The sequence below is a fragment of the Cebus imitator genome, unplaced genomic scaffold (genome assembly GCF_001604975.1).
Source record: "Cebus imitator isolate Cc_AM_T3 unplaced genomic scaffold, Cebus_imitator-1.0 Scaffold205, whole genome shotgun sequence".
Classification (NCBI taxonomy): domain Eukaryota; kingdom Metazoa; phylum Chordata; class Mammalia; order Primates; family Cebidae; genus Cebus; species Cebus imitator.
This window is the reverse complement of record NW_016107520.1, coordinates 1,987,552-2,013,599: the sequence shown is the minus strand read 5'-3', so window position 1 is coordinate 2,013,599 and position 26,048 is coordinate 1,987,552. Positions and strand designations below refer to the sequence as shown.

The window sequence follows — 26,048 nt, the reverse complement described above, 5'->3', positions numbered from 1 at the left end:
CTCCTAATAGCTCTCTCCTGCTGCCTTCTCCATCTTGCTTTTCCCTTTGCTGTGCCTTGAGTCTCTGGGGGTTTTACCAAGAAATGACTCACAATCTATTCTGAGTTAGGTCAACCTGCTCGATGCAACATCTTAAAGAAACAAGGTAAGAAGCTACCTAAACTATATAAAGGTAAGCAAAGATTTAGCTGGATTGCAAAATAGGGAAATAAACAAATAAAACCAAGACAAAAGAAAAATAAAAACTTTTGCTGGTTTCAGTGGCTATGCTTTTAAGACCAACCAGGTTAACTTTCGAATATTCCATTTTTGCCACAAAGTCGTGACCTCAGACAATTATTTCAAACCCACTGCAAGGACAAAGCCCACTGGTGTATCTTCTGTCGCCCTTTAGATTCAGGTAAAGCCACAGCTCTGGTGAATATTTGCCCTTTTGGAGCCATTAGTCACCAAAATCACTTAGTAACTATCTTGCAGTCCCTTAGAACCAATGCTTCTTTTGGAGTCATTTGTCTATTTTAATGTTTATTTTATGGCCACTTAGAAACCTAGCCAATTATTTGTATCCTAGGTGTTGTTAACTGACACTTCCAGAAAACCAAAAAGTGTTAAGGGATAGAAATCCAATGTCATAGTGACAACATCAGTGTGAATCAGCATATCAGTTATGAACTGTATCCAGCGACTCATAGTAGAAACAGGTCATGTCTCTGAAAATGATAGAGATTTACTTTGCTCTCATGTGAAAGAAGTCTGGAAGTGCTTCAAGTAGTCATCAGTGTTTCCAGACACTACTATCTTTCTACCCTAGCACAGTTTTTATCCTCAAAGTTGTCTAAAGGTACATAATAGCCATACCAGCTCCAGCTATTACATCCACACTCCAAGCAAAAGAAAAGAAAAAGGGCAAAGGCAAGAAGGACGTTCTTCCCAACTAAATGAGCCCTTTCTGAAGAGGTTCCCAGAAGATTCCCCCAATTCCTTCTATTTAAAGCTCATCCGCCACTTCAAAGGAGTCTGGGAAATCTGATTTTTGGCTGGATATTTTGTCACCCCCAAGGTTCTGTTTATAAAATAATAAGTCATTGGCTAGTGAGGAGGCAACTTCTGCCTCCGTTGGCAGAAGGAATATTGCTATGCAAAAAAATAAGAGTGTGAGCATGTCTAAATCAGCTTATTTCACAAAACCAGGAGGAGCCTGAAGCTTTGTAAACATAGGGAGCAACCAGATCACTCCGATGCAGAAGACTAAGGAAAGCCCTAAGGCCAGTTGTCAACACTTTGATGGTTCCTCCTTTTTCACCTGTGTTCATCCAAAACAAATAAGGCTCACTTTTCCATGGGCAGTTATGAAGGATGCCCTCAGTGCAGGCAAACATAAGCTAAGATAATCTAGGCCCAGGACATCAGACCACACCCCTTGGGCCAAATTTGGCCCTCCTCCTGGTTTTGTAGATAACATTTTATTGGAAAACACCACATATGTGTGTTTATATATTGTCTGTGGCTGCTTTCACATTACAACTCAAAAGTTGAATAGTTGCATCGTAGACCTTCTGGACCATGAAGCCTAAATTTCTTACTCTCTGGCCCTACATAGAAACAGTTTGCTGACCTCTGGAACTATGCAAAAGATAAGAACAACAGCAATAGGAAACATTTACCCCACACTTACTCTGTCTCACGTTCTCTGCTAAACAGATTGCCTGTGTGTTGCAAGTTTTTCACAGTCCATTTGTTTAGAGCAGAAATTTGTCCAGCATAAAGTCAGTCTTGGTAACAATTATTATAGGTTACAGACATAGCTATATCACTTTTTATAAAACAAGGAAACTGAGGCACAAAGAGATTTCAAGGTTGTCTCAGTTCACGCATAGGTAGCAAAACCAAGATTCTGAGCAGGGTCTTTTGCATCTGCCAGTTCCCCAGCTGTCTTTTGTAAATTATCCACAACATCTCAGAAAATGTTCCTATTTTTTAAACAGGAAATCCCTGCAGTCACCACAGGACATTCATTTATAAAAATTGAATAACTGAGTCCCAAGCGTACTAAGTAAGAAGGACTGATGCTGTTTGTTACCGCAGAGCGTTTGCCTGCTCCTCCCTCTGTGTGAAGAACTCCTGTCGAGGCTAGAGGGGGAACTGCAGAGGGGACACACACTAAGCAGAACTTCCAAAGAAAGTAAGAAGAGCTGTCATCCACCTCTCAACCAAAGACTGTCCTCTCTCTCAAGCTACACTTTATATCCGGGAAATTTTAATTCTACTTGACTTTAGGTTACAAGAAAATATACAAGAATTTTAAAACTATTTTCAGATTGGAGGAAAAACAAGATGCTGAGTGGCAATGGAATTATAGCTAACAATATGGGAGACAATCTTCTCCATAGAATATCATGAATGGGACAAACTTTCATGGGCATTAGGAATCCCATGAGAAGCCAACACACGGCTATTTCTACAATTCAGAGTCTTGTAATATCATCTTCTCCCAAATGCCAATCTGTTGACTTGTGAAATATAGAAAACTGCTCTTGTGAACCTGGATATGTTTTCTTTATATAAAGCTGTCTGATATCAGCATAAAGAGCAAAATTTTACAAGGAAAATTCTTATTTCATTCATAACGAGATTAAAGCAACAGTTGATGCCAAAAGTGTTATTCCACAAGCTAAACACCCCTACTCCTTGCTCTTGAGCACCTCACCACCACCTCTACAAGTTACAAGAAGAGGTTGCCCCTCCTGGGACCAAGCGCAACTTCCATGCACAGACACCCAGATTTTCCTCTATTCCTTATTCAGTTATAAGCCTGCTCATCTTGATCGACCTCTGAATGGCAGTCATCACTCTGAGCTGAACACTGTGTGCCCATGTGCTTCTCCTGAACCATTCCCCACCCACATCAGTGCTACAAGAGGTTGACCTCCATGAACTGTATTAACCACACTTCCTTGCTCGCTGGCTTCCAGCTAGATTCCACCACATGGCAGCAACACCAGAAGATAGAGGAGAGGAGGAGACAGGAGGCTGGAGTATATTCCAGAAAATATACTCTTCAATAAGTCACTGTTAACCTGATTGCCAACTTCAACAGTCATTAGCCCTTAGTTCATTTCTCCCAACAGTTGACTATTGGCCGTTCTTCCTCTTTAACACCCTTTCTCTCAATGGCTATAAATCTAATTTTTTGTCTCTCCTCCTCCCTCTTGGATCTGTCCTATTTGTTTCTTCCTTGTCTTTACCTGCTTCTTAAGTGCTGTTTCTCAGGCTTCAGTTGTCTATCCTCTTCTTACTATTTCACTATCCCATGGCAATGTCAGCCATATCCCCTGATACAGTGATGACTACCAAATCTTTATTCCAACATCGCCGCTCTCTGGAGCCAGATTTCTCACAAAACATGTACAACTGGATGACCTACAGACACTTCCAGTTTAATGTTCCAGGACCAAATTTATTATCTTTCTTCCTTACTCCTTGCTTCAGGAAACAGCAATACCATTTACCAGGGTCATTAACTGGCCATTATCCTATACCCTTCCTCACCCCTTACATCCAAGTAGCAGCTAAGTCCTGTAGAGTTTCACTGTCTTAACCCATCCTGCATTTCCATTCCCTCATCTCCATCGCCATGGTTACTGACTCAGCCCAGGACATGGCCACCCCTCATTTCCACTATTGCAACTGTCTCCTAACTGGTTCCCTGCCCCTAGCTTTGCCCTCTCTACTTTGCCTTTCAGAAGATTGTGTGAGTAATCTTTAGAAAATGACAACATGAACTTCACGATCTAGTTTAAGACCCCTTGATGGTTCCCCATTGTATATAGGTAAAATGAAAATTCTTAACATTGAATTCATGCATTGGCCTTCCTATGTCTCCAGCCATTTCTAGTAATTCTCCATCCATTCAAAATCTATTCTGCCTCTCTACTCATTCACATTCCCCAAACACATCATAGCATGATTTTTTTTTAATTGCATTTTAGGTTTTGGGGTACATGTGAAGAACATGCAAGATTGTTGCATAGGTACACACATGGCAGTGTGATTTGCTGCCTTCCTCCCCTTCACCTATATCTGGCATTTCTCCCCATGCTATCTCTCCCCAACTCCCCACCCCCCACTGTCCCTCCCCTATTTCCCCCCAACAGACCCCAGTGTGTAGTGCTCCCCTCCCTGTGTCCATGTGTTCTCATTGTTCAACGTCCGCCTATGAGTGAGAGCATGCAGTGTTTGATTTTCTGTGCTTGTGTCAGTTTGCTGAGAATGATGCTTTCCAGGTTCATCCATGTCCCTACAAAGGACAGGAACTCATCGTTTTTGATGGCTGCATAATATTCCATGGTGTATATGTGCCACATTTTCCCTGTCCAGTCTATCATTGATGGGCATTTGGGTTGGTGCAGGTCTTTGCTATTGTAAACAGTGCTGCAATGAACATTTGTGCGCATGTGTTCATATCTCTGCACCTTTGTACACAGAGTCACACTTTCAGAAATACCTTGCCTTACCTCTTGGCCCAGAGAAGTCCCACCCATCCTTCCATAGTCACATGGTGAAGTCCAAATAGCATTCACATTGTACAACGATGTAATTCATAGTTTTCAGAATTATCTGTCCTGATAGACAGAGTATAAGGTCCTTATGAGCAAGGGCTGTATCCTTAGTGTTTTCTGTCATCACATCATCAGGGATTAGCAGGATGCTATGAGATTGCTATTATAATTTATCATTGCCATTGCTATTGGGTAATTGCTATCAAATATAAATACAAATGTATGCCTGAAATTCAAATCTCAATATTTAAAACTTTCAGTAACAAAATAGATTTTTGTGGTTGTAGGGTTTGAGGGGAAAAAAAGTCAAAAAAAAAAAAAAAAACAGAAAAGAATTTCATTTATTTAATATAGTTTAAATACTCCCCAGACCAAAGGCAATAGAGATGGATGCCTGGGTCGCTGGTGTTGTCTTTTACTGAGAACGTAAAGGACCCACTCAAGTCTCTGATGAATCAAATCCACCATCTGATATAATTTTTGAACAAGCCATGTAAGTACACTTTAATGAGCATTCTATATTTATCCTGATTCTCAGTTGTCAGTGTGCAGCAGAAATAGCATAAGTTTAAGTATCAGACAAAGCAAGGTCTGCATGAAAGTTCAAATGTTTTATTGTTTTGTGACTTGGAAATGTTGAACCTCCCTGAAGCTCAGTTTTATCAGTGGTCATCAGGATCAATATAGCAGTTCACTCAACCCCTTCACACTCAAATATGTAGTACCTAGTGACTGCTCAGTACTGTTTACTTCCTTCTCCTTTACAGAATGAAATTAATATTTGTACATTTTTAGCTAAGCATTTTTTTGCAAAGATTACGAAAACCTTTCCCAGTACCAAGCTCTTTCCTCTTTGCACTGACAGCCTAGTGATGGCTTCTCAAGTCCAAAAACTCTCAAGAAGTTTCAGGCTTTCTTTTTAGAGAGTAACATCTACTGTCTTCTTTTCTTGGCTAAAACAAACTAAGAAAAAAAAAATCAAATCATAGAATAGATAAAAAGCATTGATTTACCTTAAATGCTAATCTGTTGCCACCAGTTTCTTTGAGCTGAAACTATGGACGCTCTCTCCTGCATCTAGGAAAACTGGTCCCTCCCAAGCCACCTTAGCCTCCTCCCTCTTACCTGTCTTCCTCAGAGGTCCTGGTCCACTCTCTTAGTATTAATTGGATGGCCTGGAATCACTGCTGCAGACTCAGAGTCTGATTGGCTCGACTCACTGCCAATCTCTATTCTGGTTCTGCCTTTTCTCAAGTTTACACTCCTGTTGCCTAGGAAATCTCAGTGACTGTGAAAGCTCAAGCCTTTTGCACTTGGGAGAGAAGCAAGCCAGAAGTTTTGCTGCAATGGTTTGGTTTCTAGAACAGCATCAGAACTTGACTCCCATTTTTTGCAAGGTAGCATTCAGCGCATTGTCTTCTTTCTTTTAGAAAGCGCCTTCCTGTCCTTCTGTTTTCCCCAGAAAGCTTACTGCTAGGGTGCCTTATTACCAGGTGAGACTTTAAACCACAACTCTTGGGAGCAGGCGGGAGTAATTATAGGTGATTCAAGCTTCTCCCTCCTTCTCTGCATTTGCAGAGGCTCTCATTTCTGCTGTTTTCATCCTCGGTTTCTTCTATTCTTTTCTTTCTTTGTCTCTTTTTACTTCTGTTTTTCACATGTTCCCTGGCAGTTAATTCTCCAGATAAGAAGAAATTTAGGGGCTTATTGAGAGGAAAGGATCTACATTATGCTTTCTTTCATTGTGTATCTATGACATCTACGCTACCCTTGCATTCCCACTCCTGCACGTCCTGCAGGCAGGTATAATTACTGGTGATTCAAACCTTACATGTCTCTCTCTCTCTCTCTCTCTCTCTCTCTCTCTCTCTCACTCTCACACACACACACACACACACACACACACACGCACACACACATTGCTGTATATAACATGATCCTGGCTGTATGCAACATCCTTACAGCATGAGAACTCACAGAACTTAGTAGATGCCAGGCACCCAGCTCTGCAGACTACCAGGCAAGTTCTTTCATGGATTTGGCAAGAAGTTGAGTCCTTTCCTATATCTGCAGGGAGTATACGTAGTAGCTATTTCATCCTTTTATCTGAATTGTCTGAAGACAATTTCAAGCCCAGAATTAAGCAATTAGAACTACAGTTCTTCCAGGGCAACCTCAGCTCTCCAATGTTTTCTTTTCAGTTGTTTAACCCACAAGATATCAAGCATTTGAAACTTTTAAGAAGAAACTTAATTCCATCTGAGAATGCAAAAGCAAATATGAGGCACAAGCATTTAAATATGAAGTATTTCTTGAAAACCACCTACCAGAGATCAAGTTTGATACAATAATTTAAGAAAAGAGATCAAAGATAAAAAACTAACAAAAAAGAAATAGGAAAGGGGGAGCTATGGACAGCATGATGGAACCACCATGCAAGCCCTCAATAGTCTTCCTCCAGGCTGTGTCAAAGAAAGTAAAAAGAACGAAGTCACCGGAGTACTTAAGCAACACTTTTGCTTGTTTCTGCTGCTAGCAACTGGTATAATTCCAAGGGTTTTACCATGTGTAGAGATAGTATCTTCCAGATCCATTATATTTTACGGCATAAGGCTTTTTTCCATTGGTAAAAAAGGCAATGATAGTCTATAGCGTGAGGTGGTAAAAAGATATGTAGAATATTACTACTGGATTCCTAATCAAATATTCATAAAAGGCAAGTCTCTGGGTAATCATTATACTTTAAAATATGTTAGTCAAACTAATAAGTGTAATGAGGATGACTACTCCTAACTGTGGTAGTCAAAGTGAGGAAAGAAAAGGAAGAGATCAGGGCTTGAAATTCCAAGTTCAAACTCCACATAAATGATCTGAAATCTTCTGTGTCTTCCCTGAGGAATGTACTTATCTCCCATTGTCATCAGCCTGAGGTTTCAGAAAATCAAATCCAGAGTGTTATCCTGAGAGTGGCAGAATTATGATACAAATTGAATTCCCAGTCAGGCAAAGTATGTTCTGCTAAACTGAGGGGATTGATTGGGAAGGAATGACATTCTGACAATTGGAGTGAAATATATGGGGTAGATCCTGATGAAGCTAAGGACACATAACCTCTAATTTCTGCTGCATCTTCTTTGCCAGTAGGAGCAACGCTGCTATTCATGTCTGAGAAGGTTTATCCTGATTTTTCAAAGGAAAGAATACTAGCACCTCTGAGGTATTTTAATCGGAAGACACTGCTGATTCTCCTTAGAACCTACTTCCACCAAACCTCTTGGCTTGTAGAACTATAACTAAACTCTGGTCCCAGCAGGCTTGAAACAGAGATTAAAATTATTAACCAATAAGAGACATACTACATACCAAAAGCAATGCATATTTTTTTCAGTTTATACAGACAAAAAAAAATCTGGTGAATATGTGTGAGAATGTAAGTTAATAGTGTGAGATAATGGTTGAAGGAACATAAAGTTGACTCAAGATTGATTTATTGATACAGGTTCACAAAGTACAAATACTCAATATAGAGTGCAGGTCAATGGGTTATATAAAGCTCTGTTTGTTTGGTTTAGTTAAAGATGAAACAAAGGGTGGCCTACACTAAATGAGCTGAAATATAAGAATTGCCTTGGGTCACTGTAGAGAAAGGTATCTAAAGGCTTAGGGAGATTGAAATGTTGGACTGGATTTATCACGCAAGACCTAATTACCAAGGCAAATTGGGTTCCTTCTACACATTGGCATAAAGAACAAGCCTGAAAAGGAATGAAATCATGTCCTTTGCAGGGACATGGATGGAGCTGGAAGTGTTATCCCCAGAAAACTAATGCAGGAACAGAAAACCAAATACTGCATATTCTCACTTATAAGTAGGAGCTGAATGATGAGAACACATGAACACATGGAGGGGAACAACACACACTGGGGCCTGTCAGAGGGTATAGGGAGAGGAGGGAGAGGATCAGGAAGAATAGCTAAAGGGTGCTGGGCTCACTACCTAGGTGATGGGAGGATCTGTGCATCACACCACCATGGCACACATTTACCTATGTAACAAACTGCACATATACCCTAAAACTTAAAATAAAAGTTGGAAAAAAAAGAAGCAAATACTATGTTTTTATTTTCTTTGTAGTACTTGCCACAACTGCAATTTCTTTGATTTACTGTTATAAATCATAAAAAAGAAGAGTAAGTCTGGAATATAGGGATTCTGTTAGCACATCACTAAGTATGCCCATGTCCTTTTATTAAAGTCAACAAAAAAAATCTACAGTAACCCAATTCAGGAAGGAAAACTAATCACCCCAACTCTTCAAGAATGAATATTTGAATCCCCTTCCCAGTCAGGCAAAAAATCAATTGAGGTACTTGCTGAGGGCAAAGGCATATGAAATATAAATGCTAGCTATCACCATATGATCAGTTGCAAAGTGATTGTAAACGTTATAAGTATTTACCTTTTATTCTGTTATGAATCTGTGTGTGTTGAATACTATCATATTCTTCTCACCCTATTTCCTTAAAACCTAATACATCCCAGTATTTATGTTAGAGAATACCAAGGATAAGAGCAAACGTCACCCATTGACTTCCACTATAGGGAAGACTTAGTATATTCCCAGTATGCTATAGAAGAGTTGCATAAAACTGTGTTTTTTATGTCAACTTGACATATGCTGTTGTACCTAGTTATTAAATCAAACCCTAATTTATGTGTTGCTCTAATATTATTTTTTAGTTGTAATCAATATCTACAATCAGTTTATTTGAAGAAGTTCTGTCTCAAGACTGCAATATCAGTTCCTGCCCAAGACCTTCCAGCCTGCTCTACAGATTTCAGATTGCCAGCTCCTAGAATTCCAAAATCATATATGCCAATTCCTTGAAAAAAAAAAAAAGATATCCTACTGCTCTGTTTGAATAAGGAACCCTGACTAATGGACCTCGCAAAGGAATTGACTCTGTCTTCAACAAAAACTATGGAGTAGCTCCAGGCCAAGAGCACCCAAACAGAAAAAACAAAGGAACAGTGGACTTAGCAGTAAAAGGCAGTTGGGAAGAGATGGGTAGATTCATTGGAGAAACAAGTTAAACTGTAGGGTGATTAACTTGCCAGAGGAAACTGGGAAAAGAGACAGCTGGGAGGAGCCCTTCTTAGGTCCAAAAAAAAATCTCAAACATTGTCTTTAAAAACTATCTTTTTAAAGGAATCTGAATTTTATTGGATCAACCTGTTTTATACTAGATTATTGATAAAAGCAATACAGCAATCAGCTGATGATTAGCGGGTATTTTAGCACTTCACAAGCCACATCAACTCCCTCTTGAAGTCTGAGGCAGGGGAACAGTACAATTGAAGAGATAAGCTCTTAATTTCTCCTAATGGTCAGGAAAAATAAACAAGCAAAAAAAGGTTACGACTGTGTCACAGCTTTCTAAAACTGTGTTGTTGTTGTTGTTGTTGTTGTTGTTGTTGTTGTTTTGAGATGGAGTATTGTTCTGTCTTCCAGGCTGGAGTGCAGTGGGGCTATCTTGGCTCACTGCAACCTCCACCTCCCAGGTTCAAGCAATTATTCTGCCTCAACCTCCCGAGTAGCTGGAACTACAGCCCACGCCACCATGCCCAACTAATTTTTGTATTTTTAGTAGAGAAGGGGTTTCACCATATTGGTCAGGCTGGTCTCGAATTCCAAACCTCAGGTGATCCACCCACCCTGGCCTCCCAAAGTGCCCGGATTCCAGGTGTGAGCCACCGCTCCCGCCTCAGGGTAAGGAATCTTGAGTCAATTCCTCATGGGCCACTAGGAAGGCTGGGTGTGCTGTTGTAAATGGTGCCTCAATTTCCTTAATCCTTGGTATTTCCCCCCTTAGGAAAACGAAAGGGAAACACCGAATTAAATGAACTCCTCGCTTTCATCCAGCTCCAGGAATCCCAGATTCTCAATGATCTTAAATTGATCTAAGAGAGAGCCCACTGTCCTTTCAAGGTGGGCTGAAGAAGGTTCTTCGGGAGCTCCTTTGTTTCCTTTGATATATTTTCTCTTTTATCTTCTATTCCTTTGGGGATAAAAGTAAAAGAAATAAAAAATAGGGGCACAAAATGCAAAACTAACTGCCCCACTTCTTCAAAACCTTCCAGTAGCTTGGATGAAAGATAAAAGGGCTTCCTAAGACCCTGTTGTCCAGGGGTCCCCTCACCCCAGTCAGTTCTCCGGGTTTCCTCCAATTTGCTGTGCCACGCCCAGGAGCACCTTTCCTCGGCCTACAAGAGCCTGAAAATGCTTGCTACAATGTCTATTGGCAACTACTGTGCACCCACCAAGAAGCATGGAACGAGGAACGGAACGTCTCCCCAGCACTGAGACGAAGGCGGCCCGGGGCGAGTGCACTGGACTGGGAAATTAAACTGGGGGCTCCAGCCTTGCGGGAGAGAGGAAAAGAGACTTCCGTTTTCTCCAAAACTGTCTTTTCCACCCCGGGTTAGGGGCCCTTCTTGGCTCCATGGCCTCCGCCAGCCTCTTCCCTTTCCAACCCGAGACGCCAACCCAGCATGGGAAACTACCGGGATGACGCTCTGGCAGAACTGCCAGTGCCCATGCGCGGCGCCTGGAGCATGCCTGCCTCTGGATTTTCCCGCCAAGCACTCACCCAGGGTGGATGCCGTCAGGATTTTGGCGCTCTCTGAGAGCAAGATCCCAGGGAGAAGGAAGCTAGAAGCAGCGCCCAGCTGCCCAGCCATGCCCTCCTTCAGAAGCCCTGGAACCCAGCCCGGGGCTGTGTGCCCTGCCCAGACCTAAGGGACGCTGTTCGCCAAAGGCACTGGCTATCGGCTTGAGAAGGGTAGGAGAGAAGATCCTGTCTCTCTTCTGTCTGTCTGTCTGCTCTCGCCCTCTGCCCCTTCTTCCTCAGTTTATGATCCATGAGATACACTATCCTCACCCTCCCAAACCAGGGGCAGTGGAAAAAGGGGACTGGTGAACTGAACCCTTAACCCTATCCTAACCATGAAAGCACCACTCTCCCCTCCTAAATATCAGTATGAACCAAGAACAGTAGGGACCCTAAGAAACCACATGGATGACAGCTGCACCTTGAGGTGACGAGGACCCATCTCCCTTTTATGGATCCTTTCCTGAACTAACGGTGCCACACTTCCTTTCTTACTCCAATGACCTTGTCAAACTCAAATAACTTACATTAAGAGAGGCTCTCTAAAAGAAACCTTTTGGAGGCCATCTTTAAAAGAAATGGGCGTTGCGATGGGAATACACATGGTCATATTCAGGGAGATAAAGGAAGATAATAAGGCTTTTTACATGAAAAATGAGGATGGTTAGATACATTGTCTTTAGACAATTATCCTTGGCTAGAAGGATCAATAACAAGGGTGACATCAGTCCAAGGTAAGATAGCAGTTGCTGGGCAGATATCCTCATTTGTGAAGTATATTTTTGTGTAAGGGTGCAGTGGCCTAACTGCAAGGTTATGGTTTTTGGAGTCTTATGTGATAGTTCTTGTTATCAGGCATACTGTATGAGAACCTCCCTTCATGGCCTTTCCTGGCTCCATTGTTTAGGATTTTAACACAGGTGACTCCATTTTGATTTTGACAACTTTCACAACCTTATACTAACATCCGTATGCTCCATTTTTCCAGATACGTGCGTAAAATTTCTAGCTAGTGTCCCAAGCTCAAGAACTCTGGAGGCCAATCCTCAAGAGAAATTGATCTACCAAGGGAAATGGCCTACGATTATTCAGGCAGCCTCTCTAGAAGATATCATATTCATAAAATGATTCTAGTGTCCAAACGGTTTAAGCCCCCCATAACTTCACTTCTTCATTGAAAGCATAAATCTCTAAAGTTTAGATTATAATCCTGAATAAGTATCATAAAATGGAATTGGGGCTCTTTCCACAGTCCTCTCAGAGATAATTTGAAAACAGCTTACAATTTTGCCCCCTTGAAATATCAGTCCTGGCAAGGCGTGGGCACACTGATCCCAAATATCATCTTTACATTCTCTATCCTCAATATAATGCTGCCTTAAATAAAGGATTTCAGCACAATTCCCAACAGGCAGAGCCAGGCACAGTGGCATGCACCTGTCATCCCAGCTACTGGGAAAGCTGAGGCAGGGGGATGGCTAGAGCCCAGGAGTTTGAGGTCAGCCTGGGCAACATATTGAGATCCTGTATCTAAAAAACAAACAAACAACAGAATGACAGAGAAACCCTTCAATGCCTACAAGATGAAGTGGGCCCTTGAATTCTGCTTTGCACTATTACATGTCTTCTGTCTATAAGCCTTTTAAAAAAAAAAAAATCTGAATTTGCAATAGCAAAGACTTGGAACCAACCCAAATGCCCATCAATGATAGACTAGATAAAGAAAATGTGGCATATATACACCATGGAATACTATGCAGCCACAAAAAAGGATGAGTTCATGTCCTTTGCAGGGACATGGATGAAGCTGGAAACCATCATTCTCAGCAAACTGACACAAGAACAGAAAACTAAACACTGCATGTTCTCACTCATAAGTGGGTGTTGAACAATGAGAGCACATGGACACAGGGAGGGGAATATCACACACCAGGGCCTGTTGAGGGGGGAGTGGGAGAGCTAGGTGAGAGGTAGCAGGGGGTGGGAGGATAGGAGAGGGATAACATTAGGAGAAATACCTAATGTAGATGACGGGGGGGTGGATGCAACAAACCACCATGGCATGTGTATACCTATGTAACAATCCTGCATGATTTGCACATGTACTCCAGAACTTAAAGTATAATAATAAAAAAAGATTATAGATATTTTTAAAAATCTGACTTATTTAAAGTATTGCATCCTTAAACATTTCTGCAACATAGCCACGTCCACTGTAGTGAGGAGTTGATGTGGAGGGGAGGGGAAGGCACCACAAGGCATTACCAGGCATCAAAGGCTCCAGTCCATTTATTATTTTTGGACCTCCAATAATTGAGACAAAACATTGAGACAGTCTTTCCCTACACACAGGCTATGGAAAAATTCACTTTTTCTCTGAGACTCAGCATAATATGATTTTTTGTACTTAGATCTCTAGTGTATTGGAATTCAGTTTTTAATATGATGTAAGCTTGGATCAAATATTGCCTTTTTTCTAAATAATATCCAGTTGTCCCAGCAGTATTTGTTCCAGACACTATGCCAGGTTCTGTAGTAACAAGATAAATAGGAACCAGTTACTGCCTTTATGACCCTATGGTTTCTAAATAGGGAAACAGATATTGTAATGCATAACTGAAATATAGTAAGAAAAATGCTTCAAAAGAGAATGCGTTCAGCTCCTTTATGGGTATAGTGGTCAGACACAGGCTTACCAATGTGAATACAATAACACTGGATATTGACAAATAAGCAGAAGTTTCTCATTCGGGCAAGAGTAGGATGATATTTCTGAGAGAGGGAACGGCATAGACAAAGCCCAGAGGTTAAAAACAGCAAAGTGTGTTCTGGGGGGGTGTAGTGAACACTTGGAAAAGAGTGGGAGGAGAATCGCTCCAGGTGTGCCTAGAGAGGTAGCCAGGAACCAATCACAGATTCCTCATATTCCACACAGTCAAACAAAGATTTTAAACAGTGAGGGGTAACACCAGATTTCTAGGTTGTCAGGGCCATGCTTGCAGCCGTGTGGAGGGTGCTTGGAGGGAACAAGACTGGAAGCATCATTCTGGCTCACTGGCTGCTTATGATCAGATTTCAGGGATGCAAGTATATACAACTGGCACAAAGCTGACCTCGATGACCAAGTGTCAGGGGAAAGACTTTGTGCTAGGGTAGGAGAGAAGGAGTTACTGGCCAGGGAGCCTTATCCCTAAAACCTTATGTTGTTCATGAGGGGAGTGAAATCGTAGTTGTTGATTCAAAACAAAACACAGAGAAGGCTCCATGTCTGCCCTTCATGGGAGTATTGCCATAGATCAATTCGTGTGGTTTCATAAGAATTATAGCAATAAAACCTTATGTTATATACACACACTCTAATGTACTTCTGCATGCTTCGTGCTTCTGGATCTTGTGTTATGAGAACTCACAAAATGGTTAGACATACGGCACTCAGCTCTGCAGACTTGCAAGCAAATCGTCTCATGGAATTGGCAAAGTTTTTGGTGGGGGGCACTCTCCATTTCTACAGGAGTATTTGTAACAGTTTCATCTTTTAATCTGAATTGTTTCAAGATCTGTTTCACAATTCTAGAATTAAACAATCTAAAACTATGGTTCTTCCAGGCCCACCCCATATGCCTGTTTTCTTCTCTATGTTTCTAGCTCATCAGATACCATGCATTTCACAGTTTCATTACAATGGAATTTCATTTTATTTCAGAATGCTAAAGCAAATAAAAAGGTACAATCATATGAAGGTAAAATATTTCATGAGCACCAGCTATTAGAGAGGTAGTTTGGTATTACACTAAGGAAGATCAAAAAGAAAAAATATGGGCTATTGATGACACGATGGAGCAACCAATCACACCAGCCCTGAATGGGCTACCTTTGGGCTTGATCAAGAAAGACGAAACAAACAAAAATTCTGCGGGTGTTTATGCCACGGTTTTTCTTGCTTCTGTTCCTAGCAGATTAATGTAATCTCTAAGGTTTTGCCACCTATAAGGATATTAACTGCCATGTATGGGATAAAAGATAGAATTTTTCTTAAATCGACAAAGTCTTTAAAACTACCTTAGCCGCTGGTACCTGAGGCCACAACGCCTTGCACATGGGTTTCCACTTTAGTACTTGAGGTTCCCTGAAATCCATTTATAAGATGGGAATCTTAAGAAGGAAACTGTAAAAACTGAAATAAAGCAGTATCAGCTGGGATCAACTGCAGTCTCCATGTCTGACCAGCAAAGGAGGTGCTCTCCAAAGAAAGGGTCTCAGGCAGTAAGCAAAGGTCTCAGCAGGGGCTCTCTCTGCCTAAATGCAGGAGAGCAGACCAAGCTTCCTGAGCTTTGAGAACTTATAGGAAGAGCAAGATATATGCATAAAATGGAAACATTTGAAATGGAAGATATGTCAAATATTTTCTGTGTTTTTTATGAAAAATGATAGAAGGAGAAATGGAGACTGGAGACTGAGAAGTCATCTAAACAAGAGGGATGAAGTTGTCAAGAGTCCTGTCTAGAAAAGGGAGGAAGGAAGATGCAGGACTGGCAGGTGAAAGTTTGTATCTGATTTAGGGGCTCCAAGTCACAAGGGGCAAGTCAAGAAGCCTGAATAGTGCATGAAGATTTCTAAACAGAGACAGATAATAGAAAGAAGCAAGTTGCAGGACCATTGGCAGCTGGAGCTAAAGAGAGAACACAGGGGTGGCCTGTGCTAGGGTGGGGAGAACCTTCAAAGCACCAGGGACCCCCTCCCCTCTCTCAAGGCTGCACCTAGCCTCATGTCATCTTCACTTTCCTGATCCCACACAGCCACCTGGCTACCACACCCAGCAATTTCCCACAAAGCCACACAGTGCCTAGAGTGAGCCCAAGCAGAAACATAAAGACGTCGATGAGGTACTGCTCATGCCAAGGCTGCTGGAAGGCATAGGGCTTGAGGTGCGCCGCCCCCCCGGTCTGGAGGATGTGGTCAATCCAGCCCACCAGCCGCTGTTTGGCGCTCAGGGGCTGAGAGTGCAGAATAACACTGCCTGCCACCACTGCCGACTTGTACCTGTTGGCAGAGACAAAGAGGGTGTGTTACTGACATAGCCTCACAAGACTTAGAGACTTTGTAATGCGTGAGCACACACACAAGCATACAAACACTTTTCTAACACAGGCACCAAGGCTGGGCTGCAAAGAAAATTTGTTGGCATGGTCTTGCCATTGTCTAGCTGAATCCTCTGGAAAAGTTCAATAAAAACACCTACATACAAAGATCAATGATTAATTCTAAAAGTATTAAACTGTAGGAAAGTGATTAAATCTTTAAAAACTAGTCGATATCCCTAGGATGCTTGTGGTATACTAAAGGAAAAAATATATATAACCACATATGAGAGAATATGTACCTGATTCAGGGTTTGTGTTCCTGAAACCATAATAAACGACTCCATCCTTCTTGATTATAAGATCATTGGCTGGATGGACGGTAAAAAAGGGGGTCACCAGGTCTTTTTTATTTTCTCATTTAACTGAAATTCATGGCAACTTATTCTGTGGCAGGCTCTACAGTAAGTACTGGGAACATAGTTGAAAGAAAGAGAAATACATTGCTGTACTTATGAAGCTGACTCTACTCTCTAGTGTTGGGGGCCAGACAATTAATAAAAACATAAGTAAATGGAGACATTACAAATCTTGAAAAGTGTAAGGAAGGAAATAGGATATTATGATTGGGCTGAGTGGAAGAGGAGGCTGGTTAGGATTATCAAATACACTACCTTCTCTGTGGAGGAAACATTGGAGAAGAGACCTATATATCATGAAGGAGCCAGTCCTGTGAACAGAAGGGAAGGATGTTCTAGGGAGCAGCACCAAAAAAGAAGCCAGAGGTGAGAAGAGCAGGCACATTGGGGAAACACGAAGAAACCCCCTGTTTCAGCTGGAATTCTACTAGAGGGACTGCCAAAAATAATACCAGTCAAAGAGATCTTGTGTATATAATTTGTCACCATCACAACCTTAGGAAAGCAATTCTCAGCATCTAATCTAAATTAGTCTTCCTGGAGACTTACTAGAGAAAACAGGTGGGCTGTTAGCATCACACACATATTATTCCACGTCACAGAAGCTTCAGCTATTATTGGGAAAATACATAGAGTATCCCTTGTGTTTTCTATCTTCATTCAGGCTTAGTGACCACATGCTCAGAGAGCCACATACCTCTTGTCTTCTATGACTTGTTTCATCTTAAGTGCCAGTGTGTCAGCTGTGACCTGATTCAACTGCATAACGACACCATAATTTTTGGCTACTACTCGGACCATGTTTCCATGCTGGTCTCCATTGACTGGTAATCCCACCATGGGCACACCATGTCGAATGGCCTCCATTACGCTGTTCTGCCCGCCATGAGTGACAAAAAGACGGATGCGGGGGTGAGCTGTGGCAAACAAGAAAGAGAGTGGAACATTTCAGGATGAAAAGTTCGGGAATACCAGGTAAAGCAGAAAGGGCAGATGAAACACCAATGGAATCAACGTCTGTTGAGAAAATGAATTCACTGATTTTGCGTGGGAGACAGATAAGGGTACACATTATAGGATACAAGATTCCAGCCTCCCTCTCTGTAGAGATTCCTCACCTCAACCCCAACCTATCTAAGACTCCGAATCTAGGGAAAGCTGCAGAGAAGAATGATAAGCGAGGCATATTTCTCTATCCATGCAGCCATCCTTCTCTCCCCACCTCGTCTCTCCCTTTACTTTCTGCTTTCTGTTCTTTCGTAATATCTACACTGTATATGCAGTTTTCTCCACTTGAAGAGAAGTTATGAAAGAAAGGAATAATAAACTATACACTTCTACTTTCAGATTTCTAGTTCATATCTGCCAATACCACCCTTATTTAGAGCAAGCTAGTGACTTTTTGTAATGAAGAGCTAAATCTGTGTTTCTCAACAGAAATGTGGATTAGAATCTACTTGTATCCCTTTGAAAATGAAAATATTTTTCCCTGCCCCATGTCTTAAAAATTAAATATACAGAAATCTGTATCTTAAATTACCAAGTTGACTTTGAGCCATAAACTTTGTTATGAACCTCAGATCCAGTCACTGAAGATGTCAGCTAGAGGTCTCCAAAAAGTATCACAAGGATAATAAAACCTATTGAAGTGTAAGGAGCTCTGTTACCAAATGACTCAATACCTGGCTATGTGATTACACAGCTTGACACAAATATTATGGCACATCCTTCAATGCTGGCATCAATGTTATGAACGTATGAGTTCTTCATATCCTTAGTAGATAAGGAAGATGTATTTATACAGGTATATGTGTGTTTGTGTAATGGCACACTGTTAAATAGGTGGTCAGGAGGCCACTGAACAGGAACAACATACACCCAGATATATGCTCTTGGAGTTTACATATTGTCTTAGATTGTGTTGGGGTGACCCTGTTCAGTGTCAAATGTAGTGGGGTCAAGGTAACATGACCAAATATCATCTCTGGTTGGAGATTCCAGGCCTGGCCTCAGAAAGAAAATGAGAAAATGGTTGTTTTCACATTTTGAAGGCTAACCTGATTCCCAAAGATCTCAAGCTGGCTGCTCTTTTCCTGCCCTCTGAGCCTTATTTTTACTTATAAGTAGCTACTTCCTAGGCTGGTACAAATGCCCAGCTAGAGATCAGAACACTGATGAGCCCCAAAGACAGATCAATGGAAAGAAAAGAGCAGAACTGGGCAGTCCTTACCCAGGAGGTCACTCTGGGGAAGCCAGTCCATGATTTTCACATTTGTGGCCAAATGAACATCTTTAGGCCAATGAGAACTCCGACACTTCCATATCACCCCTTGAGGGAGGTGAGCAAAGGCACTGTGCATATTCTTGAGGACTTCTTCAGACTCATAAATGTCCAACGTGGAGCCAAAGGCCACAAGGACAAACCCAGCATCCCCAAAGTTGGCGATGAAGTTCTCCAAGTCCTAGAGAGAGATGACAAAAGAGAGGAGGTGACAAAATTGTTTGGGAAAGCCTAGGTGGCCATGAAATGAAACCCAGACTATTTACCAAACATGTCCTCCCATCACTGTCTTGTCTTCACTGTCCTGAGGCTATTATTATAGCTCCTGGCACAGCTCAGTGTCCTCTGCACTGTGTTCATATTGTGTCTAGATGACCTAGAAGTCATTTTTCTGATACCTCAGGACATGATTTTGCATATAAATTATAAATTTGTGATTTTTTAAGTTTTTTTCTCTGTTATTGATGTCTATCTCACCCTATTGTGATCACAGAAAATCCTTTGATATGTTCAATCCTATGAAATGTATTGATATTTATATTGTAGCCTAACGTACAGACTATCTTGAGGAATATTCTGTGTGTGTTTGAGAAGAAGGTGTAGTCTGCTGTTATTAAGTGGAGCATTCTCTATATTTCTATTAGGTCCAGTTGGTTTATGACAGCATTCAAGATAACTATTTCTTTATTGATCCTTTGTGTAGATAATCTTTTCATTACTAAATATGGGGTATTAAAGTCTCAAGCTATTGCTGTAATAATGTCTATTTCTTCCTCAATTCCATCAGTCATTGCTTCACATAGTTTGGCGCTCTGTTATTTGGTGCATATATATTTATAGTGCTTATATATTATTGATGATATTTCATATATCATTTTTAAATGATACTTATAATTATTTGTGTTAATGCAAACATAAAATTTTATATTATTATGTAATCCCCTTGTTGTTTTTTATTTCTATAACAGACCTCTTTATTATCTTTAAATGTTGTTTTTTGTTTCTCATTATTTTTGACATATATTCTATTTTGTCTGATATTAGCATAGCCACCCCAGCCTATTTTGGTCCTCAGGTAATTCTTAAGAAAGATTATGATGTAATGCCCTAAAACTTAGTTTTAGCACTGTTTTATCAATTATTACTTCCAAAGATTTCTTCAGACTCTTCCCCTCTCAGCATTTTTGTGATTGTCTCTAGTTCTGAGCCCCTCATCCTACTGGGTCATTCTGTAGGATGACTTGATTCTATCCAACATAACACTGCCTAAACTACCAGCTTAATAAACAAACTGAAAACAGCTTTGTTGTCCTTATAATTATAAATCATTATATAAAATCAAAAGAAGCAGAGCAATAATGTGAATCAGAAGCCGCATGCCCTTGTTTTTTCAGGAAAGCATCAGAAAATCAACCGGAGACTGACTAAAGTAACACCATAGGAGTTTTGAAGACCAGTCAAATACAGCAAGTAACCAAATGCCCAATCAAGAAAAAGCCACTTTTAAACAGTATACATTTCTAATGCATTTTATTTACCTTTGCCCTGGAGTGGCAGGCCATAATCCACAGGCAAAACCTCAATTCCAAGTTCCCTCCCTCAGTCAGAAGGAGTGGAATAGAAACTATTTACAACATTTTAACCTGTCTGTTGGCTACTTAGTGACAGGTTTGTCTCACCTGATTCAGAGCTCACATTGGGAATGGTGACATAGCTCAGATTTCAAGCTAACAGAAGCCATAGAAGGCAGTGGTAGGTACCATGATATATGAAAGCTTCAGAGATACTGCACACCTGTAAAGGCTTGGGTCAAAAGATTATGGGCAGAAGAATATAATAGATGTCTAAAGTCCAAGAAGAGTCTGAGTGAGGTTCATTTGGGAAATTAAGGCATTCTAAAACAGAAGAGTATACATTCTAAAACAGTAGAGCATACAGAGGGAATTGGGGAAAGGAAGGCACACACAAATGTCCAGATGTGATACATAATCAAAAAATACCAAGAAGACCTTAACCTTGATCAGAAGACTCAGAACATGCTCTTCCGTGCCAGACTGCCTGCAAAGACTTACAAAAGTAACTAGTTGTTCAAATGCCCAATTTTCTTTTCTTTTCCTTTTTTTTAAAATATATATTTTATTGCACTTTAGGCTCTAAGGTACATGTACAGAACATGCAGGATTGTTGCATAGGTACATACATGGCAATGTGGTTTGCTGCCTCCATCCCCCCCATCACCTATATCTGTCATTTCTCCCCATGTTATCCCTTTCCGACCCCCCTACCCCCTGCTGTCCTTCCCCTGTCCCCCAACAACAGAACGCAGTGTGTGATGCTCCCCTCCCTGTGTCCATGTGATCTCATTGTTCAACACCTGCCTATAAGTGAGAACATGCAGTGTGTGATTTTCTGTTCTTGTGTCAGTTTGTTGAAAATGATGGTTTCCAGATTCATGCATGTCCCTACAAAGGACACGAACTCATCGTTTTTTATGACTGCATAGTATTCCATGCTGTATATGTGCCACATTTTCCCTGTCCAATCTATCACCAACGGGCATTCAGATTGGTTCCAGGTCTTTGCTATTGTAAACAGTGCCACAATGAACATATGTGTGCGTGTGTCATTATAACAGAAAGATTTATAATCCTTTGGATATATACCCAGTAACGGGATTGCTGGGTCAAATGGAATTTCTATTTCTAGGTCCTTGAGGAATTGCCACACTGTCTTCACAATGGTTGAACTAATTTACACTCCCACCAACAGTGTAAAAGTGTTCCTATTTCTCCACATCCTCTCCAGCATCTGTTGTCTCCAGATTTTTTAATGATCACCATTCTAACTGGTATGAGATGTTATCTTGATGTGGTTTTGATTTGCATTTCTCTAATGACTAGTAATGATAAGCATTTTTTCATGTTTGTTGGCCTTATATATGTCTTCTTTTGAAAAGAGTCTGTTCATGTCCTTCACCCACTTTTGAATGGCTTTGTTTGTTTTTTTCTTGTAAATCTGTTTTAGTTCTTTGTAGATTCTGGATATTAGCCCTTTGTCAAATAGGTAGACTGCAAAAATTTCTTCCCATTCTGTTGGTTGCTGGTTCACTCTAATTATTGTTTCTTTTGCTGTGCAGAAGCTCTGGAGTTTAATTAGATCCCATTTGTCTATTTTGGCTTTTGTTGCCAGTGCTTTTGGTGTTTTAATCATGAAGTCCTTGCCTATGCCTATGTCCTGAATGGTTTTGCCTAGGTTTTCTTCTAGGGTTTTCATGGTGTTAGGTCTTACATTTAAGTATTTAATCCCTCTGGCGTTAATTTTATTATAAGGTGTCAGGAAGGGGTCCAGTTTCTGCTTTCTGCACACAGCTAGCCAGTTTTCCCAACACCATTTATTAAACAGGGAATCTTTCCCCAATGCTTGTTTTTGTGAGGTTTGTCAAAGATCAGATGGTTGTGGATGTGTGACCTTGCCTCCAAGGCCTCTTTTCTGTTCCATTGGTCTATATCTCTGTTTTGGTCCCAGTACCATGCTGTTTTGATTACAGTAGGCTTGTAGTATAGTTTGCAGTCAGGTAGCGTGATGCCTCCAGTTTTTTTCTTTCTGCTTAGAATTGTCTTGGCTATGCAGGCTCTCTTTTTGTTCCACATGAAGTTTAAGGTGTTTTTTTCCAGTTCTGTGAAGAGGGTCATAGGTAGCTTGATGGGGATAGCATTGAATCCATAAATTACTCTGGGCATTATGGTCATTTTCACAATATTGGTTCTTCCTAACCTTGAACATGGAATGTTTTTCCATCTGTTTGTGTCCTCTCTTATTTTCTTGAGCAGTGGTTTGTAGTTTTCCTTGAAAAGGTCCTTTACTTCCTTTGATAGTTGTATTCCTAGGTATTTTTTTCTCTTTGTAGCAATTGTGAATGGCAGTTCATTCTTGATTTGGCTCTCTTTTAGTCTGTTATTGGTGTATAGGAATGCTTGTGATTTCTGCACAGTGATTTTGTATCCTGAGACTTTGCTGAAGTTGCTTATCAGTTTAAAGAGATTTGGGGCTGAGACGATGGGGTCTTCTAAATACACAATCATGTCGTCCACAAATAGAGACAATTTCACTTCTTTCCTAATTGAATACCCTTTATTTCTTTTTCTTGCCTGATTGCTCTGGCTAGAACTTCCAATACTATATTGAATAGGAGTGGTGAGAGAGGGCGTCCTCCTCTAGTGCCAGATATCAAATGCAATACTTCCAGTTTTTGCCCATTCAGTATGACATTGGCTGTTGGTTTGTCGTAAATAGCCTTTATTATTTTGAGATACGTTCCATCAATACCTACTTTATTGAAAGTTTTTAGCATAAAGGGCTGTTGAATTTTGTCAAAGGCCTCTGCATCTATTGAGATAATCATGTGGTTTTTGTCTTTGGTTTTGTTTATTTGGTGTATTACGTTTATAGACTTGAGTATGTTGAACCAGCCTTTCATCCCCGGGATGAAGCTGCCTTGATTATGATGGATAAGCTTTTTGATGTGTTTTTGCAATCAGTTTGCCAGTATTTTACTGAAGATTTTTGCATCTATGTTCATCATGGATGTTGGCCTGAAGTTTTCTTTTCTTTTTGAGTCTCTGCCGGGTTTTGGTATCAGGATGTTGTTGGTAGGTAGCCTAGTCACAGTCTGCCAGCAGAGGCATTGCTGAGCTGCCATGGGCTCTGCCCAGCTGCTTCAGTAAAGGCAGACTGCCTCTGCAATGGCAGACTGCCTCAATAACGGTGGATTGCCTTGGTTATGGTGGACTGACTCCATAATTGTGGACTGCCTCAGTAGTGATGGACTGCCTCGGTAATAGCAGACGCCCTTCCCCCTACAGACTGTCCTGGGTCCAGCTGCATTTGTTGTGAAACTCTCAATCCAGAGCATTTCAGATTGCTTGTCTTTGTCGGGGTGGGACCTGCCAAGCCAGATCGCCTGGCTCCCTGTTTCAGCCCCCTTTTCATCAGTTGAATGGGCGGCTCTGTCTCCCAGGTGTTCCAGGCACCAGTTGAAATGGCCACCCAGATTTGTGTGAGTTATTGTGCGGAGAGCTGCTGCACCAGCTGAAACAGTGGTGCTGGAAACTCGAGGTGCTTTTCAGTCCTGGAATCTCCTAGTCTGTGAGTGCTAATAACTTGTTTGGAAATGCAGCAATCACTCACCCTCTGCATTGTTCTTGCTGGGAACTGCATTCCAGAGCTGTTCCTATTCGGCCACCAAATGCCCAGTTTTCAACAAAAGGTCACAAGGCATGCAAAGAACTAGTCAAAATGCACCATTTAGAAAAATAAAATAAATCTCCAGAAACCCTCCCTGAAGAAACACAGGCATTGGACTTATTAGACAAAGATTTTTAAAGAAACTGTCATAAATATGCCAAAAAAAGCTCAAGGAAAACATGGGGGAAAAAAGTAAAATAAACAAGAAAAACAATATATAAACAAATTTAGAATATCAACAAAGAGAAAGTTTTTTAATTTAAAAAAGGAGAAATTTTTGGAGCCAAAATATGCAATAATTAAATTGAAATTTTTCTGGAGAATTTTAGTAGGTAACTCAAACAGGCAAAAGAAATGATCAGTGAACTTGAAGACAAATTATTTGAAATTGTCAAGTCTAGAAAGAAAAAGAAAAAAGAATAAACAAAATGTAAGAAACATACAGGATATTATCATGTGGATCAATATATGCAGTATGAGAGAAAATGAAAGGTAAAGAAAGGCTATTTGAAGAAATAATGGCAGATAACATGATTCTATATATTGAAAACCTTAAAGAAAACATACACACACACACTAAAAATTAAAAATATGTTAGAACTAATAAAAAAATTTAAGAAAGTTGAAACGAAAAAAAATCAAGTCTCAAAAGTCAGCTGCATTTCTATACACTAACAATTAACAATTCACAAAAAATTAGGAAAGCAATTTCATCAACAATAACATCAAAAATAATAAAATAAACTTAACCAAGGAAGTGAGATTTTACATTGAAAACATCCAAGTTTTGCTCAAATAAATTAAAGACACACACACACACAAAATGGAAAGGCATACTGGCCTCATGAATTGGAACACTTATTAAGATGTCAATACTACCCAAAGGGATATACATATTCTATACAAATCCTATCAAAATCCCAATGACTTCCTTTGCAACAGAAAAATTATTCTAAAATGTGTAAGAACTATCAAGAAACCTGAATACCAAAAACAATATTGAAAAAGAGCAGAAAAGGAGTTCTCACACTTGACGACTTCAAAACATATTACAAAGTTACAATAATCCAAGTAATGTAGTACTGCCATACAGATAGACACATGGATCCGTGAAATAGAAGAGAGAGCCCAGAAATAGATTTTTGCATTATGGTCAAATAAATTTTGATGACAGTGAAATGGGAAAGTTCCCTGACAGCCCTCGTAGGATATGCGACAAGGGTGTGGCTTGTCAGTTTGGCTGCACCACTGCTGTTGAAACCTGTTACAGGACGGAGAGCATGCAGATGGGGGGGTGCAGGAGTTTGGGTGAGCACTTTGGGGCTCTGGCCCCACAGCAGTGTATAAGGGTGGGTGCCTGCAACTCCTAAAGCCTAAGTGAGCATGGCATGTGTTACAGTGCACTCTTTTAGCTTTGCCGTCTACAGACAGCTTAAGAGTTAATCAGCTCAATGCCTTTTTACTACCCAAGTCCTTGTGCAGAATCCAGGAAGAATCAGGTGGCACATGGACTTGCAGATGGTGAATGTGGGGGTTTTATTGAGTGGTAGAGGTGGCTCTCAATGGGATGGATGGAGAGCTGGAAAGGAGATGGAGTGGGAAGATGGTCATCCTGGAGTTCAGCCATCCAGTGGCCAATTTCCTCTCCAATTGCCCCCAGCCAAATTCCTCTTAGTGTTCAGACTCTCCTTCTCTTCTCTCTGCCACACCATTCTGTCGTTCTTCTGCTCTTCTGTTCATCTCCTTTTCATCTGCTTCTGAAGCCTATGGTCTGAGGTTTAAATGGGTATAGGAG

At 40.7% G+C, this 26,048-nt stretch overlaps 2 protein-coding genes across 3 annotated transcripts in view; both read right to left on the bottom strand.

Annotated features, from left to right (window-relative positions):
• The window catches only part of CAPSL (calcyphosine like), a 35,813-nt gene extending 30,146 nt beyond the window's left edge, over nt 1-5,667 (bottom strand). For both annotated transcript variants that reach the window (XM_017548271.2, XM_017548269.2), the window contains exon 1: nt 5,573-5,667. The gene's annotated coding sequence lies outside the window, so the exon portion shown is untranslated. The remainder of the gene's footprint in view (nt 1-5,572) is intronic.
• An 8,043-nt stretch (nt 5,668-13,710) lies between these two features.
• UGT3A1 (UDP glycosyltransferase family 3 member A1) overlaps nt 13,711-26,048 on the bottom strand; it is a 56,893-nt gene continuing 44,555 nt past the window's right edge. Inside the window, exons 5-8 of the mRNA XM_037745611.1 lie at nt 18,959-19,190; nt 17,426-17,645; nt 14,585-16,271; nt 13,711-13,761 (exon numbers count right to left, since the gene is read on the bottom strand). Coding sequence (XP_037601539.1) covers nt 15,995-16,271; nt 17,426-17,645; nt 18,959-19,190 — 729 coding nt within the window. The 3' untranslated portion in view covers nt 13,711-13,761; nt 14,585-15,994. The remainder of the gene's footprint in view (nt 13,762-14,584; nt 16,272-17,425; nt 17,646-18,958; nt 19,191-26,048) is intronic.